General features: G+C 47.8%; 1 protein-coding gene across 3 annotated transcripts in view; it reads right to left on the bottom strand.

Moving 5' to 3' along the window:
- The window catches only part of Prkce (protein kinase C epsilon), a 505,293-nt gene that overhangs the window by 171,641 nt on the left and 314,313 nt on the right, over positions 1-19,339 (bottom strand). For all 3 annotated transcript variants that reach the window (XM_006986497.4, XM_042267318.2, XM_076559041.1), the window contains 4 exons: positions 18,445-18,530; positions 13,915-14,044; positions 4,152-4,294; positions 1,593-1,689 (listed from right to left, as the gene is read on the bottom strand). In XM_006986497.4, the coding sequence (XP_006986559.1) occupies positions 1,593-1,689; positions 4,152-4,294; positions 13,915-14,044; positions 18,445-18,530 (456 nt within the window). The remainder of the gene's footprint in view (positions 1-1,592; positions 1,690-4,151; positions 4,295-13,914; positions 14,045-18,444; positions 18,531-19,339) is intronic.

Genomic DNA, 19,339 nt, shown 5'->3' with positions numbered 1-19,339 from the left:
AAAGGACACCATCCAAGTCTACAGATAACCTTATCATGACAGACTTCAGCAGCTGCCTGCCTACCTACCTCTCTACTCCAAAGTATGACTTTTTTGTCACATCGGGCCTCAGTTGCTAAGAGCATCTTGAAAGGCAGAACCCAGATGACCTAAGACCCGCCCCTCAAAGCTTGAGGAAAATGTCTTACAATGGAGGAGAGACAGCATCCAACTCAGCTCCGTTTTGTGGTAGCTATATTACTAAGAACGTTTCCCATCCATTAGTTCTCATATCAGGCTGGGAAACATGGTACCTGCCTGGCCTGGTATGTCTATCTGAATAAAGGCCCCAGGAGGTACAGAAAGACAGCAGAAGGCAAGAGACAGGTCTGGAAGTCACAGGTGACTGTGACCATGGGTGGTTCACTCTACTTGGATTCTTTAATGTAGGACCCCGTATCTTTGAAGTTCCAGGACATTCCATATGAAAAGGGGGAAACTGCATATGCCTCACTGGCCCAGGACAGACTCTGTAAGCTGGTTACTTAGGGATGGGTGAAATCTCTTTTGGAATGAAGTAAAGACACAGAAAGTGAGTCAAAGGCCCAGGAAGGTGAGCTGAGGTCGATTATTCTCCAGTCTCAAGACTGGCAAATGGCCACTGAAACTGTTCTGCTCTCTCCTGCCACCGTAATGACCTCCAGTGAGGATTTCATGGCATGAGGAGAGGCCTGGCCTGGCCTGGCCTGGCTGCCAGCTTAGCTCTTGACCTCAGGACAAGCACTTTCAAGCCTGACTTTCCACTTCCCAGTCAGTTACCTGGCTGAGCATCAGGACAGAGCCCATGTGAGTAAAATAGTAGAAACAAGATCAGAAGAAGGGTTAGAGACAACCGAGGACCACCCCGCTGCGAGCTCATTCCTGCTCCGCAGGTCCATGTAGCTCTTTCCTGGGATGTGTGGGGACCCATCTGTCACCAGAAGGGGAGGAGTCAGACGGGAGTCCTTGCTTAGTTCTCACCTCTCAGAGCCCGTAAACTTATTCCTATGCTCATTACGCCCGCAGAACTTACGGTCTGAAGCACATTTAGTCAGAAGGAAAGACATCTGGAGTGTGTACCCAGAGTAAAGTCAGGCCTAGTGCTCCCTCCTCCCTGCCTCTCAGATTTCATCTTTCCATTCCCATTTGTTCATCCAAAGAATAGGAGAAGAGACATTCCCCCCATAACTCAGCATGATCTCAAGTCTTGGGGTACCATGAGTAGAGTTAAGGGAAAGATTGCAAAGCAAGTACATGGAACACATCTAGGTCCAGAGAGAAGGATGGAGTGACGGGCAAAGGAGCGAGACTTCTCTTCCTCTCTGCACTTGAAACCAGGACAAGAAGTGAGGGAGTAACACACCGTATCATTACACATGCCTCCCTCTAATCCTAGGCTGCAGGGAACAGCGGAGACCAGCACTTCCCGCTACTGCCCTCAAGAAAGCCTGTAGCATGCAAGAGCAACTACCATATCAACATGGAAGCAATGTGCGCGGATCTTGAAGGCCGCTGGCTGTGTTGATTAACAGGCTACAGAGATGAGAGGGAAAGGGCAAATCTGAGAGTCTCACCCTGGTCACAAGGGGAGGTGGGCGCTGACTTGGATCGATCATCTGCAGACGGAGAGTTTCCAGAAGCCGGCTGTGGCGATTCAGCACCAGCAACGAGCTAGAAAGGACAGGAGATGGGAGAGTCATCAGAAAAGAGGCTGGTGATGTCAAACGCATGGAGGCACCGGTGATACAGAGAACTGTCAAGAGGAGCACAGCAACATCCATCAAACTGAGAGCAGGTGCTTAAGGTTTCATGGGCCAGTTCAATGGAAAACAAAACACGACAGATTTTTTCTACTGTCTCAATATCCTCTCCAAAGACAGGTGAGCTTTTAAAGCAAAGACCTGCTCCATTTTTTTTCAGTTACAACACCCCTCCACACACACACCCCTCTCCCCATCCCTACCCTCACAACTATCTCTACAACTCAAGTTATCTCACCAATGCAGTGGGATCCTGACTGGCTCTACCACCTGTTTGATGTTTATTCACGATCTTATTCGCCATGACATCAATAACAGCATCTGCGGTGCAGACTGTGTATGTAGGTTCTCTACTCAGACAGACTTTCCAGTACTCTCACTGCCCCTAGTGGCCGGCACGAAGTAACACATATGACAGATGCTCTGTGTAAATACTCTCCTCTCGGGTGTAGTCAAGCCTGTTGCCACATTTTAGTGGAAGGTAACCAGTGACATTTGCTTCCTGGAATAGCGCTGGCATGTCCAACTTAAGTGCTAGTATGGACTTGGAGATCACAGGGGGCTCTGATGCCTCTTCTCTTGGTCTTCCCGAGGACCTTTTTTAGCAAAAGGTATGAGATTCTTGCAAAGACGGTTTAGCTCCTGACCAAGAATACATCTCCCTTATCCGTCATACATCTTAAATTACCAGTTGGCTCCTCCAGCTTTGTATCAGGACTGTCACCGCAGTGACTATAGCTGGATGACAGTCCCTTGGACTTTTCTCTGCCCGATCCTACATTTTCCCATGCTGGCCCTTTTCATCAGGAGTCCATGAACTCAACTCTGCAAATTCAAGTCAGTTGACGGCATCTTGTCACCCCCCCAGTCTGTGTGAATGCAGGAATGACAAGGGCCTAGCATTTCCCTTTAAACCTCTCCTGACGGTGTAAGACAGCCATACTTTTCCCAGCTGGGGAAAGCCAATCTCCTGATGCTCATCAATGGGGCATTGGCATCAGCTCAGCCTACCTCTTCAGGAGGCCCTGGGATTGTTGGCTAGTGTTATTTTGCTTTGCAAATCCAGTGCCTTGGGGCACCAAACAAAGGTTTGTTTTGTTTTTCCCAGCACAATTCACAGAACCTAAAAAAGTCACCCAGTATATAAGGCCTCACGGTTAACAGGGACAGGATAGTGTTTGCAGGGTTTACAAAACAGCTTTGCTTGTTGGGAAGAGATAGTTAAAAAGATGAAAGTTGTCTGGTCCTTCTCATCAGTGGGGACAGGCTCTTCTGGGGGCACCAGGGAAAGACAGGGCAGGTTTGACAACAAGAAGAGGGAGAGGTGTAGGCTCCTTGGGAGGTCCTTCAGGCCGTGTGAGGAGAGAATACAGGAATGAAGGGTGTGAGGCCCCCACAGAAAGACTTGCTCTTCTAGAAAAGGATTTGGAGACGTTCAAACACTGGGCAGCTCGGGCCACACCCTACCCACCCACCTCAGCATCGACGGGATACGGGGGCTCTGCTTCTCTTAGAACCAGTTTTCCAAAGGCTCTTAGGTTTTCTAGACCAGGCGTCATTGCTGAAGCAGAGCCCACTAGAGAAGCCTTTAGCTCTGTTTACATCCACAGGCCCTGATTTGCCAAAACGACACAGTATAGAACATGCCACTATTCCAAGTGACATGTGGAATGCCATCTGGATATATGGGGCTTTGGTGGCTAAGGAAAGGCCGAGTGTCCTTAAGTATTTCCCAGTCAACTCAGTGCAAGAGCTGGCACGAACCATGGCTTGCTGTCTGAAGGAACTGGCCTTGGGGGGGGGGGGGGCGTCAAACAACCCTTTCACAGGGGTCTCCTTAGACCATCAGAAAACGCAGATACTTACATTCCGATTCACAACAATAGCAACGTTACAATTATAAAGTAGCATCGAAAATAATGTTATGGTTGGCGGGGGGGTCACCATAACACGAGGAATGTATTAAAGGGTCGCAGCACCAGGAAAGTTGAGGACTGCTGGTCTAGAGTGTCAAGCTTTTTCTAGAAGGGACTTCAAGGTTGTCAGCTCAAAGCTTGTTTTCTCTGGTGAACTTTTTATTCCGCTGTGTTACTGAGAATTGAACTCAGGGTTTCATGGACATGAAGAAAACCAGATTACCACTAAGCTTGCCCTAACCCACACCTAACTCTTAAGGCTTGCTCTGTCGCCCCCTTCCTCCCACTGGGAGGCATAATGAGACTTCCATGTTACCTGCCCTCTTTATTTTTGTCCACCAACACATGCTATTATGATTATTTGAGTAAGAAGACTAAACTTAGGAATCTCTCACCCTCCTTCTAGAATACTCTCAGAAGCAGGCCCAGAGAAAGCTCCAGAAACGGTGGTTCCTACCTTTTTCCTCCTCTGGCCGCTGTTGGTGATTTTGTCTGGAGTAACGCCCAGGTCAGCCAGCACTTTGGCAATCCCCCTGGCATCCACCCCGCAGTTGGGAGCCACGTTGGTCTCACATCGACGGTGAACATTCATTTTGCAGACTGTGAGGGAAGAGGAAGGACAGACATCCAATACTCATGCCTAAAATGGGACCCTCACCCAATGACCATCACCAAATGTGATGCATGTTCATCTGACAGAGGTTGGAAAATGAAGAAAAAATAAAAATAGATAAATAAAAACCATCCCCCATCCCAATACAGAGAACTACAATCACCCATCAGCCACCTTGCAGAGAATGTCTGGAAGATGTTTCTAGTTGCACGCCCCCCCCCCATGTTTTTCCTACATACATGAAATAAGAGCAAGCAGAGGTCACATTTACATTTCCTTCAGGGGAATAGGATACCGCCTCTGTAAGAGCCAACTTGTTTTCACTGACCTAAGCTCAATTCCAGGCCCAAATGGATGCCACATATGTGGTCTCCACACTGCTCTGTTATGGGTCACACGACACAGGAAGCTCCCCGGTAATCAGAGGAGACACTCAGCCAACTTCCAACAGGGCCAGAGGCAAACAAGCAAGCCTGAAGCAGGCCAGATCATTTCTGTTTGTCTTACCCAGGCCTGCTGTGAGAAGAAACATCTAATTTGAGCTTTATTGCTGGGTTTTTATCACATCCTCATTAACCTTGGGGAAACATTAAGTCCAGACCACTCTAGCCATCCCTCTGAGGCCAGAGGAGCCTGGGAGCAGTGGGGTTTGCACTCCACAGGGACCAGCTGTCTATAAGACACTCTATCATGAAGCATTTGCTACCTCTCCTTAGACCGAGGATATAACATCTGCTTATCAAGAAAAAATTACAAGACATAATAAAACATGCAAAATAGTTGGAAGAGATGGAACAACAGATCTAGACTCTTGACATGGCAAGGATGTTGGAATTATCAAACCAGAGAACTATGGCTAACAAGCTTTAAGAGAAACTGAGGGTATAGCTCAGTGATAGAGTGGTTACCTACTAACCCACGCATAGAGAGCACTGGTTCCATCTTCGAGGGAGGGAGTTGGGGGGAGCAGTTTAAGAAGACATGTCTCCTAAAGGTTTCCTCTACCTTCCAGACCAAACCGTGGCCCAAGCCTGACACATGGGCCTTGGGGAGATGTTTATAATCCAAACTGTCACCCAGGGTATGACAGCGCTTATTTTACCCAACGATGCCCCCACACCGCAAAGGAAGTGACGCTGGCACTTGGCAGCTCACGGTGACAAGGGTTTGGCTCCACTACTGGTCACTGTTATGAACCTTTATACGTGGAACTCTGTCACAGGGTCACTATAGGAAGAACACAGCATATATAGAGCCTAGCACTATCTGCAGTTCCCAGCACCCATGCGGGCTCTTGGTCATATCTCCTGCCATTTCCGGGAGGGATTTGGAGCGGATATGCTTCCCTGTACCACAGTGCATTAACTTCAGGTACAGACATTTTTTTTTGGAACAAGGAAAGCCGTTGTAGTGAATCAGAGGCAGTGCACAGTGACTCAATGAGTCAGCTCACCAAGCAGATAGAAGAATCCCTAGTGTGTACGCACCTAGCAAGAGAACAGCAAAATAGAGCCAGTAAATGAAATGAAAAATTGATGCTCCTGCTATTAGATCTGGAGACTTCAATACTCTGCTTCCAGAGAGGAGCAGGCTTGAAGACAGAGTCTCATCAAGGACACAGCTGAATGCTGCAAAGACACCAAATCACCTGGATATAATCGATTCCACTGGCTATTTCACCCAACAGAAAGACACACACTCTTCAAGCACACATGAGTGTTCAGTGTGTGTCTTTACACACTGAATGCTGGACCATAAAATGCCTTAAGGCAAACTGTTTTGGAAGATGTGACTCTGCATCCCGGCATGCAACGGACCAGCAGATGAGGTATATGTGGTTGCAGTTGGGTCCAGGAGCTCCAGCATGGGAGGCAGTGATTCAGAGACATTCATCACTATACTCCAGCTCTGGGGCTGCAAGCATGCTGCTGTATGGGTGGCCAGTGAAGTCAGGAATGGTCCAGCACCACCAGATGGTCAGCAGACTTTAGGGACAGGGCTTGACCATGCCTACAATGAGTCTGAGGCTAGAGGTGAAGTGGTGGCTGGAGCTCCAGGCCACTGGAGCTTGGAGCCATGGAAGTTGGGACCATTGCCCACCTATCTACCCTGTTCCTGCTAAATCACCTGTCTCTGCACTACCACGTCAAGAACCTGAAACAGCTGTATTACAAAAATCAGTGCTTCTACCAAGAATTATCTACAATAGTCAGATGGATGAGGTCCAGGACAAGGTTGAGCATCACAATTACAACTTTAAGAATGGGAAAGCAGGCCAGAGAGATGGTTCAGCCATTAAAGGCTAGGCTCACAACTAAAATGTCAATAAGAGAAAAACTGTGTCATCAGAGCAGTACACACAAACTGCCACCTTGCTGTGGAGGAAAATGAGAGGTCCCTGACGTCTACACAGAAGCTAAAGTTCTAAGGGGTTAAAACCATCAAGAAAACACAGCACTAAGAAGCAAACACTGGGTTGAACTGGGGACAATCTTGGTCAGAGCATGAGCTCTAAATCATTGGAGTTCACGTTGCAGGATAGTTAAGGTATACTTTAAATTTTATTTCAAAAAAAATCTTTGTAGTATTTATGCAATGTCTGATTTTAGACCACAGTGGAGTGGGACCAGAAGTCAGTTACAGAAAGAGAACTGGAGAATCACAAGCAACATACTTCCAACTAACGAGGAAGACTCCCAAGAGAGAATTGATTGAAGTAGAAAGTACAGCTCATCAAAATGAATGAGATGCAGCCAAAGCAGTGCTTACAGGGAAATTAATAGCACCAACTGCATATATATTAGAAAAGAAAAAATACCCTAAAACCAGTCATCTAAGCTTTTGTTTAAGAAACTAGAAAAAAAAATAAAATCCAGACTAAGAAGATAAAAATTAGGTGAAAATCAATTGAATTGAAAATGCAAAGTCAACTGTGAAAAAGTGGTTTCTTGTAGAAAATCCTTGAGCCTCTCTCCAGTGAGAAGGGAAGAGAGAAAGGAAAAACACAATTGTTGTTGTTGGGCTCTTTGTATTGTAGGCAAGTGCTCGGTCACTGAGCTACACCTCCAGCCCCCACAAACCTTAATACATCTGAAATGAAAATTATCAGACTGAAACATATGACCCACCAAAGCTCACACAAGAAGAACAAGCCAATAGGAATAGCACCACCACTAGCAGAGTTTAGACAGTAATCAGTTACCTTCTCAAAAGAAACCACTCGGCCCAAATGGACTCACTGGTCAAAGCTACAAAACATTGAAGAAAAACCAGATGCCAAAGTCTCTTATAGAAAAAAGAGGCAGAGGAGATCTTTCCTAACTCATCATGGAACCCTAATAGCAAAACAAGAAAAGTACAAAGCAAGATCTTCCATGCAAACATTCTCAAATACAACCAACCAACCAAACAAATAAATAACTGACAATAACCCTTGACAAAACAATAGCAAAATTAATCTAATAATGAATCACATCTAACAGATGTACTTCTAACCTTCCAAATGTGTATGCCTTTGAGAGGTGCTTCCAAAGGTGGACAAACAGCCTTTGGTATATCCAGACACTCGACTACTGACTGGCCCCAAAAAAGAAAGACTTCAAACCATAGAACAACATGGGAGAATATTAAACACGCGTTACTAAATGAAAGCGTGGAGTTTAAAGGCTGTACCGCACCACTCCACTCCAGTCGTATGGTAAAACGACAGCAGCAACACAAGGGTTAACGGGGAAGGGGGAGTGGGCAGAACACAGAGGACGGTGGTGCTCTTCTCTTGCCTCCTACGCTACCATGTTGGACGCATGTCCCCTTATGCTTGTCCAGTCTCACAGATCTCCCGATGCCCACCGTCAGCCCTGGTGTAAACTGTGGACTTTACATGACAATGGCATGTTGGTGTAGGCTCACCAGTTTTAACTGATGGATCATTCTGGTGTGCAGCACTCTCCGCAGGCCTGTGCATGTGTGGGGACAAGGCTCTACAAGGAACCTTTACACATCTGCCCAGGTTTGCTATGAAACTCAAACTTCCCTAAACATCTAAGGTCTGTAAAGCAATTAAAAATAAAGAAACTGTTTCTAGAATGAAATCGAGCAGGTGGGGCTGGGCCTCCCGCTTGCCCAACAGCGCAAGATCGTGGGCCTGGAGTGGGCAGAGCACAGAACCTCCAGCTGAAGGGATGTCCCAGGATGAAGGCAATGTGGGGACAAGGTGGTGGCGGAGGAAGAGGAGTGTAGGTATGGACCAGACAGCACTAAGAAGGCCTGAGCATCCCAGGTGGATCATACAGTCCGGGCCATAACACCGCTCTGCCTGGCTTTCCACCCCTCCGGCTCAGCAACATTCACCTGTCCTGCCCTACCCAGCAACCCTGGACAGGATTCCCTTGACCAAAAGCAACCAACTTGTTCAGCACAGTTTAACCGCTGGCGCCCTCTGGTGTTGAAATGTCAGATCAGTCCTTCCCCGGGGTGAATTTGGGTTGCCAGGTTAGTGGACTGGAGTCTGTAAAGAAGACTCTGCTTTTCTTTGGACAAAATATCCAGTCACGCGTCAGTCAACTCAGACAACTTGAGGAAGTGGAAGAGAGGAGGCTTTGAAAAGCCCAGTGCCTGGAACAAAGCTGCTTAGGCACGGGGACAGCGGGTGACGGAGGTATCCACCGCAGTGGGAACACCGGCTCCTGGAGGCTGGGATGACACCAGGAGGTAGCAGACCAAAAAGTGACTTGGATGTGCCAGCTCGGAACAAAAGAAACCTGAGCTACATTCACACGAAGTGGTCTAATGAGCCATGTGCATCACACACACACACACACACACACACACACACACACACACACACACAAACACACGTTGGGGGGTACTATAAAGAAATACCAGACAATGCCATAGCCCCAAACTCCTCCCGACTCGTAGCTCTGAACTGCCTGGTAACATGCATTTGTATGGCCTTCTTAGAGACGAAAATGTGCCAAAAAGAAGTAGAGTCGCTTTGCCCAGGTGGGGCTCTTATTTATTTATTTAAAGAGACACTTTTGTTCTGTTCCTTAGCTTTCATCCCTGGTAGTTGAGCACCTACTCTGTGCAGATGGGGTCACAGCAGAAGGGCCATCTTAGGCTAGCCTGGGATTTGGGCACATGGAGCTGCGCCCTCTGTGTTATGCTTTGCAATTTGGGGGCATTTTCTTTCTGTTTTCACTTTTTCCTGGGCTGATATTAAAGCTAGACTCACAATAAGAAGGGATAGGCCAGTTAACATCCTTTTAGAGCAAGCTGACCTTCTAGGGGTCAGCGCCACAGTGAAAAAGGTAACTGGGCCTGTGTGGGGTGTAAAAGCGCTTTCTGTTGGGGTGAGTTGGCTCTTGCCAGTGAGCACGAACTCACATAGAAAGGCTTGGGGAGGCCTAAAGCAAATGTTTGAATAGCAGTAAAGTCTCAGGTGGAAGTCTAAAGACAACAGAGAGCACACTATTTTATATACACACATTTCCTCTTAAGTCTTGCGTGAATCGTTCACAGTGAGGATGTATCGTTATATTGCCAGTGTGCATTTAATTCTAAAAACAAAAATGACAAAAGGCTATATGACAAGGGATCCAATTGCTAAAAAAAAACAAAACAAAAAACAAAGGCCTGAATTTTGAAACTGAGGAGCGTGAAAGTTCTTTTATGCTTTAAATATCCAAAGTGCTTTTATATAAAAGGAAAGCAGAGGTAGGCACAGTGGCATATGCCTCTAATCCCAACACTCAGGAGCGGAGGCAGGAGGATTGCAAGTTCCAGGCTAGACTGAGCTACTACAGAGATCTTGTCTCAGAAAAATATGGAGAAGGAGGGGGAGGAGAGAGAAGGGGAGAAGGACAGGAGGGAGAGAGGAGGGAAGGAGGCGTGACCTGTCTATGTGTGTGGCTCTGCACCGCCGTCCTCTGAGGCATGCGGCTGCATTTACTCTTTCTATTACCTTCTGAAGGCAGAAGGACAGATGGTGACCTGCATGTGGTCCCCCAACCAGGCAGCAACTAATTAGGACCATGAGGGTCTCTCCCAACCCACAGCCTGCAATCTCTACAAACCATAGCTTCCCTCAAATTCTGCTAATCTCTATTATCCTTCTGCAGACACCATGTGCCTTAATCCAGGCAAACAGCCTGGGATCACAGCAGTTACCAAGATGGATCTCAGAGAGAGACGCTGTGGCCAGGGAAGAATCTCAAAGCCAGGCCTTCCCAAAGTACACATTCCTCTTGCCTCGGCGCACAGCGGAGATATAGTGAGAGGACCCTTGAAGGCATGATGAAGCACAGGGCTTCGGCAGAGCCCTATGGGCAGACTGCAACCTGTGAAGGAGATCTGGCTTCCCCAGTAAACCGTCTCTTGGCATCTTCTGACTTCAGGGTGGCTGTACTGAAGTGGGGGTACTTAGGCAGAAGGGGATTGGGGAATGGAAGGGTTTAGGTAGCCTAAAGATGAGTGGTACACATCAGGTGACACACGAGTAGTCACCTGAACCTCAGTGGCCCATTCCTAGGCTGCTGCTGATGGCTGCTGTGCTCTATGGAGCAAGAGTGAGAGCCTTAGACTGCGCTCAGCCTGGAGTGGTAAGCCAAGAAAGGAACGAACCCTTCCATCTGCCTGCTTAGAGCCAGCATTTTCCTGTCCTCACTTGAGGGGCTCAAGTGCCCAGTAGTTGTATGAGCCTGGTCCCTCTGTGGTAAAGGCAGGGAAAAGACAGTCCAAAGGCCAGAGGCCAACCCCTGACAGGTTCCTGGCTGTAAGCCCTGGTGTTCACGGTCCCAAATCAGTTTCTCCGCTCCTCTGTCATTCAACAGAAGCCCAGTTACATAGGACATAACATTCCCTTCACAGTTCAACCACACGCAACATAGACAATGGTGATCCTGGAAGGCGACGTCACTTAGGTGCATTATAACCATCGCAGTCTGCCAGCATGTGCAGGGATGCTCGCACAGCAGCGACACAGCCTCTTAATAGCATTCTTAGCCAAATCCCTTCCACTTAAGTGATGCAAGATGTAACTGTACTCTCCTCCCAGCCCAAATGGACAAAGGGATGGTCCCTGAAAGAGCAAATGGACGACAATGCTTGCACTCATGTGGCTCAGATAGTCTCAAGTTACAGGTGCAGTGTGACCAGGACAATGGCATGGGTCTGTCTGTTTAGACACGTTCTTAACAACCCTGTTTTACTGAAAACACTGGAACCTGTTCCCAAGAATGGGAATGGCACCAGAGCTGGGTCTACAGAGCTGCAGATGGACCATATGTAGCAGAGGAGCTGAGCTCTAGCCTAGGATAGCCCACCAGCATGCCTACAATGGTGAAAACCTGGCAGAGCCTGCTGAGAAGAAGAGCAGGGCAAAGGCATGACTAGAGCAAGAAGCAGGACCAGGCTGTTGTGGAATATTAGCTTAACTATGTAAAGATGTGCTGCATTTGTTTACGGACTATTTGTTTAACTATGTAAAGATGTGTTGCATTTGTTTACGGACTATTTGTTTAACTATGTAAAGATGTGTTGCATTTGTTTACAGACTATTTGTTTAACTATGTAAAGATGTGTTGCATTTGTTTACCCTGCCTTCCTAAGGCATCTGATTGGTCTAATAAAAAGCTAAACATCCAATAGTTAGGCAGGCAGTATAGGTGGGGCTTCTGGGCAGAAAGAAGTAGGAGGAGGAATCTAAGCTCAACAGAGGCAGAGGGAGGCAGAGGGAGAGAGGGAGAGCGAAGGGCCAGCCAGCCAGACACGGAGGAAATAGGAAAGCAGGACACACAGAATGAGAGAAAGGTAAAAAGCCCCAAGGCAAAATGTAGATGAAGAGAAACAGGTTAAATTGAGTGATAAGAGCTAAAGGCTGAGCTTTCATAACTAATAATAAGGCTCTGTGTCTTTATTTGGGAGCTGGTTGGCGACCCAAAGAAAATTCCAACTACACCAGGCCCCATGGGGGCCCACATGGGTCACTGGCTTTACTGAAAGTCTGCTCTCTTTTCTGTCTCCTCAGTCTCTCGGTGGGTGTGAGCCATTCTGAAAACACTGGCCCTGTGCTCTCCCTTTGGCCATTGCACTTGAGGTACCAATCCACTGTCCCTCCTGTGGTGGGCAAGAGCCTTCTCGTTAGGAGCTCATGTTTCTTGTCTGACCTCAGATACAATCTTGAGGATGTTCGTTTTCATTCTCCCAGCTTTCTCCTAGTGTGGGAGGCTGTGTGTGTGTCTCCCTCCATTTTTTGCTCCTTTCCCTCCAATCCTTGCGGTCCTTCCTTCCTGCTGCCTTTGCAGGCTTCTGCTAGAATCCACCACCCCAGGCCCTGAAGGGTCCATCCTTGACTCCTCTCCTCACACCTGAGGTCCTTAGCCAGAGGATGGCATCAGCTTTATAGCTACTCCTACTGATCACCGGAAATGCTAAGCCAACCCCCATCCACTCACTGGGTTTCAACAAGAATGGCCAGCAATGAGGTAGCTCCACGTTTCAGGGCCCTGCTCCTCAAGGACAACCCAGGCCCAGCTCAAACTGATCATTTTGCCCCCAGCCCTGACCCCTCTCCCATAGCTCCCATTCTAGAGACTGCTCCATTATTCTCCCAGCTGTTCTAGTCACTCTAGACAACCAATTAGTCCTTCATGTCTTGTTCTTCTCTTCTTTATTTCCACTGCAACCATGATTTACAATGTCCATAATGTCTCAGTGAAATCCCTTCAATGATCAGTGTGTCCATACTATATTTCTTTATACTCTTTTTTTAAAAAAAATGGTTATTATTTATTAATATAATCAAGACAAAAATAAAACATAATTTAAAAATACTCTCCATGAAAATGGCTTGCTTTGTTCATGGTTGTTTAGCACTGTGCGTACACCAGACCATATAAAACTAGACTTTGAATATGTTCCCACTTCTCACACTCATGTGTTATCCCTGGGGCCACCCAGCACACTCAATGGAACAGTGGGTTTTCAGTTGGCATGGCAGGAACAGAGAGAGGAACCTGAGATGCAAAGGTCAAGGGTCCAGTGCTGTTAATAAGCTGTGGGCTGTGTACAGGTTACTTCACTTCTGAGCCTCGGTTTCTGCCATGCAGATGTGGCCATCTATGTACAACCCATAGACGATCAGTCAGGCATCGTAGGTGACAATGACCTAGCATGATTTTCTCTAAGTCAGTCATCTTAGGTGACAATGACCTAGCATGATTTTCTCTAAGAGTCAACTCGGAACAAAGGCTGGAGAGAGAAAACCAATTTATACCGGTTCCTTCAAGAATCCACCTCTAACAATACGCCCTCCATTCTGGTCCACTGCCTCTTTTCTTTAAATCTTCTGTTTCGTTTTTCCCAGGTTGCTAGCCACGTCACGAGGCCCAGTCACATCTCTTTTGTCATGTTTCCTCCACACTCATGGCCTCTCCCTTCAATGAGAGGTCTTAAAGTGGACACAGCCAGGGGACAATGGTTTATCAAGGGTTAACGCTACAGCCAAATCTGGAACCCGCCTTAGAAAGTAATGCTATATGGACACAATGTTTCTACAAAAAGGGGCCATGTGGGTACTGGGCTGCGGGGTCAGGAAGAGACTCACCTTTACACTGCAGGCCCTGCCGCAAGAGGCCCCAGAGCAGGGACCCACAGTGGTCACAGAACGTAGGGACCTTGTAGTTGTGGATCCCGAACTTGTGGGGCATGTTGACACTGAACCGCTGAGAGCCCACCTGCAGGGATAGGAAGACACAGCATCAGCATCCAGGAAGACACAGACAGCATCAGCACCCAGGAAGACACAGACAGCATCAGCACTCAGGAAGACACAGCATCAGCATCCTTGAAGACACAGCATCAGCACCAGGAAGACACAGCATCAGCACGCAGCTCCTCAAGGAAGCTCGCTGCTGCTCCCTGGATTCCTAGATGGATTTAGAGAATCCCATTCTCTGAAGGCACATGTCATTGCAGGCCCCTGAAGGGAACCTCTCTTCCAGCCCAGCTTTCACTTTCAAAGTTGTCCTAATTCACAGGCGAGAGGAGACTGCTTCCCACGCATGCCCCTCCAAGACATCCACCCTCTACACAACCACAACACACATTTTGCAGTGAGCACCTCACAAAGAAGTCACTCACAAGACGTCACTGTGTGCTGTCAGCACTGCTTTGTGCACAGAGGTCTAGCTGGGGAGAGAGAAGCTTCCAGTAGCTGAGCATCCCATAAAGTAACTCATGACCGCAGCACTGTATGGAAGATGTAGATGCCTGATAGAGCGGTGGCCACAGGTGGGCACCATTGCTTTCAACTCTGGCACCACTGTATGGAGTGGGCCATGTTTCCTCAGCTTCACTGACTAGGAAATGAAAGCAGTGTGGGATTCAGAAACATGCCTGTAAGTCCAACAGATGCAAAGACAGGCTTCTGTCCCCACAGCTCGGGGCTCTAATCTACCCGGCTGCTAACTTGGCCATTAGTGAGAGGGGAAGGTCAGGATAGACAGAGAGAATGTGGGCAGAAACTGAGGTGTCGGGTATGTGGGTTGAGCTCCACCAACAAGCCTCTACTGAGGCCTCACTCAGGTTTCCCCGGGACCTCATTCTCCCTGCCCCACCTGTCGTAGGAGGGAGGGGTCAGTGAAACAATGGAGGAGAAGAGATGGGGACATGAAGGGTTCTCCACAGCCAAGAGTCACCCATCGGCATAGTCTCCTTTCCTGGGTCTTCTCAGAACCTTCTAGAGCTACTCCTTGCCTGCCTGGGGAAGCAGCCACATGAACTAGCCCTCCCCAGACAAAGCAGGAAACCATGAGAAGGAAGGTGCTGCTCCGACTCTAAGAATCAGGGAGGGAACAGTGTGTAGTGTACCTTGGATCATCAGCTGAATGTGGAGTGGACAGGTCCCCTTGGAGGACTCAGGAGAAATGAGAGCTGGGTACAGACACCGATTAGGGTGTGAATACCAAGCCATGCCTGTGGAGTTCACTGTTACTCAACTCCCAGAAATGGCCAGTCCTCCCATGGAGCCAGAATGCTACTAATATGTCCTTCATACATGGGCCACCCATTAGTCCTGTCAGAGTACAAGTTCTCTAGGTTTATTGAGAACATCTGTGCCCACTCACCTTACAGTTATCAGAGTGTCATGTGTCAACCAGACACTTCCCTTTCTGACTCCTAAGGATGGATGAGGTCACTGTGCCCACTCTGTCCCTACAGTTCTGAAAACACGGTGGACACATAATGAGAAGAGAAGCAACCCATCAGGAATAACTGAATAAAGATATGAATGACAGACTAAGGCGAAGAGGTAGGGAAGATGGGCCCAGGTGATCAGGAGGCCATTATGGGCTTGGAGACAGCTGTAGGAATCTCAGTTGGGATTGACAAAGACTCCAAGGTACAGAGAACAGTGAGAAGATGATGAGAGACACATGCAAGATCACACCAGAAGAGAAAACACAAAGACCACACACACAGACACACACCCACACAGACACAGAGACAAAGACAGAGACAGACAGACAGACAGACAGACACACACACACACACACACACTCCTACTGTGGAGTACACATGAGCAGGATTCTCAGAGAAAACAGAGGAGGAACAGAGAAGAGAGAGGATTGGAAGCTTAAAGGAAATGAAAGGAAGGTTAACACAAAGACAGGGTATTCTTGTTCACCACAACAAGGGGCATGCAGACTGTTAGACAGGAGACAAGCAACTGCTCATGGTGGGAAAGAAAAGGTCCAAGAAGCCCATCATCAGAGCCGTTTGTTCTTGTTTGAGATGGAGTCTTCCTATGTGGCCCAAGCTGGCTTCAAGCTTGCTATTAACATAGAGCGCTTGTTAGTCAAGGACACTGGAACTGCAGCATTTGGGGCTGCAAGTGTTTGTGGTGAGCATGCAGATGTGTGCATGCACATTCATTACACTAAAGACAGAGACTCAGAGGGATGGACTCAAAGTCTAGTCACCCAACAAAAAGGTACTCAATGACCCCAAGAGGATGTTGGCCTCAAGATGATGGGAACACCAGGATGGGCAATCCATTCCACCATACTAAGAAACCCCATTCTTGAGACTCTGGCCATTCATCTCTGGGGACATAGGCCACATTTAAGAGCATGCCTCATTGGAGACATCACTACTCAATCTGTCAGAAAAGATAGAAGGAAGCTTCAGGTCCCAGATTACGGGGGAAGTGTATGCTTCCAATTTCAGCTCGCTACTCTGCAAAGCCCAGAGTCTTGTGGGACAATTCCCTTCCAGGAAGTGAGGGAAAGCTTCAGAAACCTGAGGTTCCCAGATGATGAGACCTGTGAGAACCATGAAGTCTGGGTTTATGTGCTCTTTGCTTCCACTGGACGGGACACAATGCCTGCCACACAGGAAGTGCCCCGTAAATAGTGAATGGAATGTCCTCGGGAAGGAAGTAGAGCAGAAAATGTACTATCTCCCTCTCCATCATCTTGTGAAAGTAAGGGCAGTAACAATGTCCTGTAGGTTATTATCCTAGGTCAAGGGTCAGGAGAGCCAGCTTCTGGGTTGGACTTTATTTTTCCTTCCTTAGAACAGGGTCTCACGTATCTCAGGCTGGCCTTGAACTCTCCATGCAGCCAAGAACGACCCTGAACTTCTGTCCTCCTGACTGCCTCTTCCTAGTGCTGGGATTACCGGTGCGCAGCATTGTTTGGTAGATGTGATGCCGGGGATTGAACCTGGGGCCTTCTGCATGCTAGACCAACACTCCACCAACTAAGCTATAGTCCAGGCCCTGGTCCCCGGTTTGTCACATTCAACTAGGACAGCAGACCTCCTGCAAACAGCTGCAGGGATTTGGTCTCCGTTTATCCTCAGGAGCAGCTTTCAGAGGCAAGCCCAAAAGCAAGAGCAGACGCAGAGGTGAGAAGTGTCCCCGATGCGGAACTCCTCCTTCGGCGGACAATTTTTAGGAAGTGGGTAGAAGGACTCTGTAAGTCACTTTGGGGAACTCAGATTACAAGATTACTTCATTCTAAACTGAAGTACCCAGGCCTCCCGGGGTTCCTCCGGCCTGATTCTAGTGTCTCGTGGTTATGCAGTACTTCTTACACCTGGAATTGAAAGCATACCTTTGAAAGTCACTGTCCAGACACGGACCACCTCTGCTCTTACCACCACACCTGCCATCTCCCGCAGAACGGTCTTCGAGCCTAGCAGTGGTACCACTATCCCGGTTCTAAGAGGCAAACTGGCTCCCTTGTGGAATTTCACATCCCCATAGCACTAGGAAAAAGCGCCAGTCTGACACTGATTTCTAAGCTTAAGAGACAGGGAGTCAAGGCTCAAACTCTAAAGACAGACCACCTGGGTTAGAACACGGCTCTTTCTCATAGTGGCTAAGTGTCTTGGCTAGGTTTTATGGCCACTTTGGTGCTCCTAGTTTCTCTTTGCTAAGATGAAGACTTCCTTGACGTTGCTATGGGGTTAAATAATGTATGTTAAAGTGCTTCTGAGTGAGGGCGTGGTAGGGACGCAGTGGCATTATTCCAATCTCTCTCCTAAGTACTTCTTGGGCTGTTCATTCCACTCTGTTTCTGATTGATTACCTCCTTAAGGTACATCTCCTACTATGTGTTGTGTCTCTTTGTTTATTACCTGCACATGGACACATCACTGTGCAATTTCTGTGTCCCAATGACGTAATGAAACAAGACTCCATATTTCAAAGACAGGGATAGTAGCATATGCCTTTAACCCCAGCATTCTGGAGGCAGAGGCAGGTAGATTTCTGTGAGTTCGAGACCAGCCTAGTCTACATAGTGAGCTCCAGGGCAGCCAGAGCTACATAGTAAGACCCTGTCTTGAAAATATATAATGAATAAATATAAGTAATTTTCCACATTTCCCTCATGATCTTAGGCTCTGGGCTCCTACTTCACCCTGGTAAATCGACTTAGAGTTGTGTTTATTCAATAGATGGTGTTTCAAGCCGGCAGGCAGTGGCCACCCTTCAGTTTTGCTCAGTACAATGAAGATGACTGCAGGATCTCACAGTGATAAGGTTTCCTTGGGACCACATCAAGGACAGAGAAGGGAGAGGCTGGTAAGGAAGAAAGTGCAGAACCCCAGTGTTGTAAATATTTACCTCGTCAGGGATTTCCTGTTTCTTTAGCCCGGCACACTTCGTAATAATGAGCTCATGACATCGCTTGTGGACGACGCAAGTGCAAACTGCAAACGACAAAGACAGGGGAAGCCTGAGTGAGGAAGCAAGACTGCACCCGAGATTTAATCAGGTCCCGGTGGAGACAATGTCCTAATCTAATCTAACCCTCTCATCAAGCCTATAATACAGTGTTTCAAAACACTCCCCAACAGGACCACGGGGCTTCCTAAATGCCCCAAAGAAGGAATGGAAGCAATGTTCAAAGGGTGTTGGGAGCTTGGAGAAGGCTGCTCAGTTTTCCAGCTGTCATCCGCCAAGATCAGGGACCACCCTTCTGCCCAGTTCTCCACGGAGCCCTCTCTATTAAAGGTTCTGTACTGACCCCCATTTTCAACTCAGGACCACGTCACAATGACTATTTATTTGGGGTCAGGACTGGAGCATATCATACAGGAGTTCTTGGGCTTAAAAAATGTCCGCCAAACTTAAAAATTGCCATCGAATTTAGTAAGTCCACAAAACGTGGCCCATAGTTCTAACTGCAAGGTCATGGGGCGGTGTTAAGGAGGTAACGGGTCATCAGTAGTTAAGGGGGTAACTGTCTGCACACATACTGTCCCAAATCATAGCAACCATTAGCAGAACCACCCCCAAGGTCTGCTTGAAGCTAGGCTCTTAAGGGAGACAGCATAGCCTCCCAGCTCTTACTAGAGGGAACTCTCGAAATGACCACGTTTCACCTCCGTCTACCAGTACAACCTGACACCGCATTTGTAGCCAATTAACTAGAGAAACACAATTGTCAACACCTCAAGTGAGCTGTAAGGGTTTAATAATGACTCCAGAGTCGAAATCACACAAAGAGAATGAGGAA

The sequence above is a fragment of the Peromyscus maniculatus genome, chromosome 22 (genome assembly GCF_049852395.1).
Source record: "Peromyscus maniculatus bairdii isolate BWxNUB_F1_BW_parent chromosome 22, HU_Pman_BW_mat_3.1, whole genome shotgun sequence".
Classification (NCBI taxonomy): domain Eukaryota; kingdom Metazoa; phylum Chordata; class Mammalia; order Rodentia; family Cricetidae; genus Peromyscus; species Peromyscus maniculatus.
Note: the sequence above shows the minus strand (reverse complement) of the source record. Positions and strands in the feature narration are given on the sequence as shown.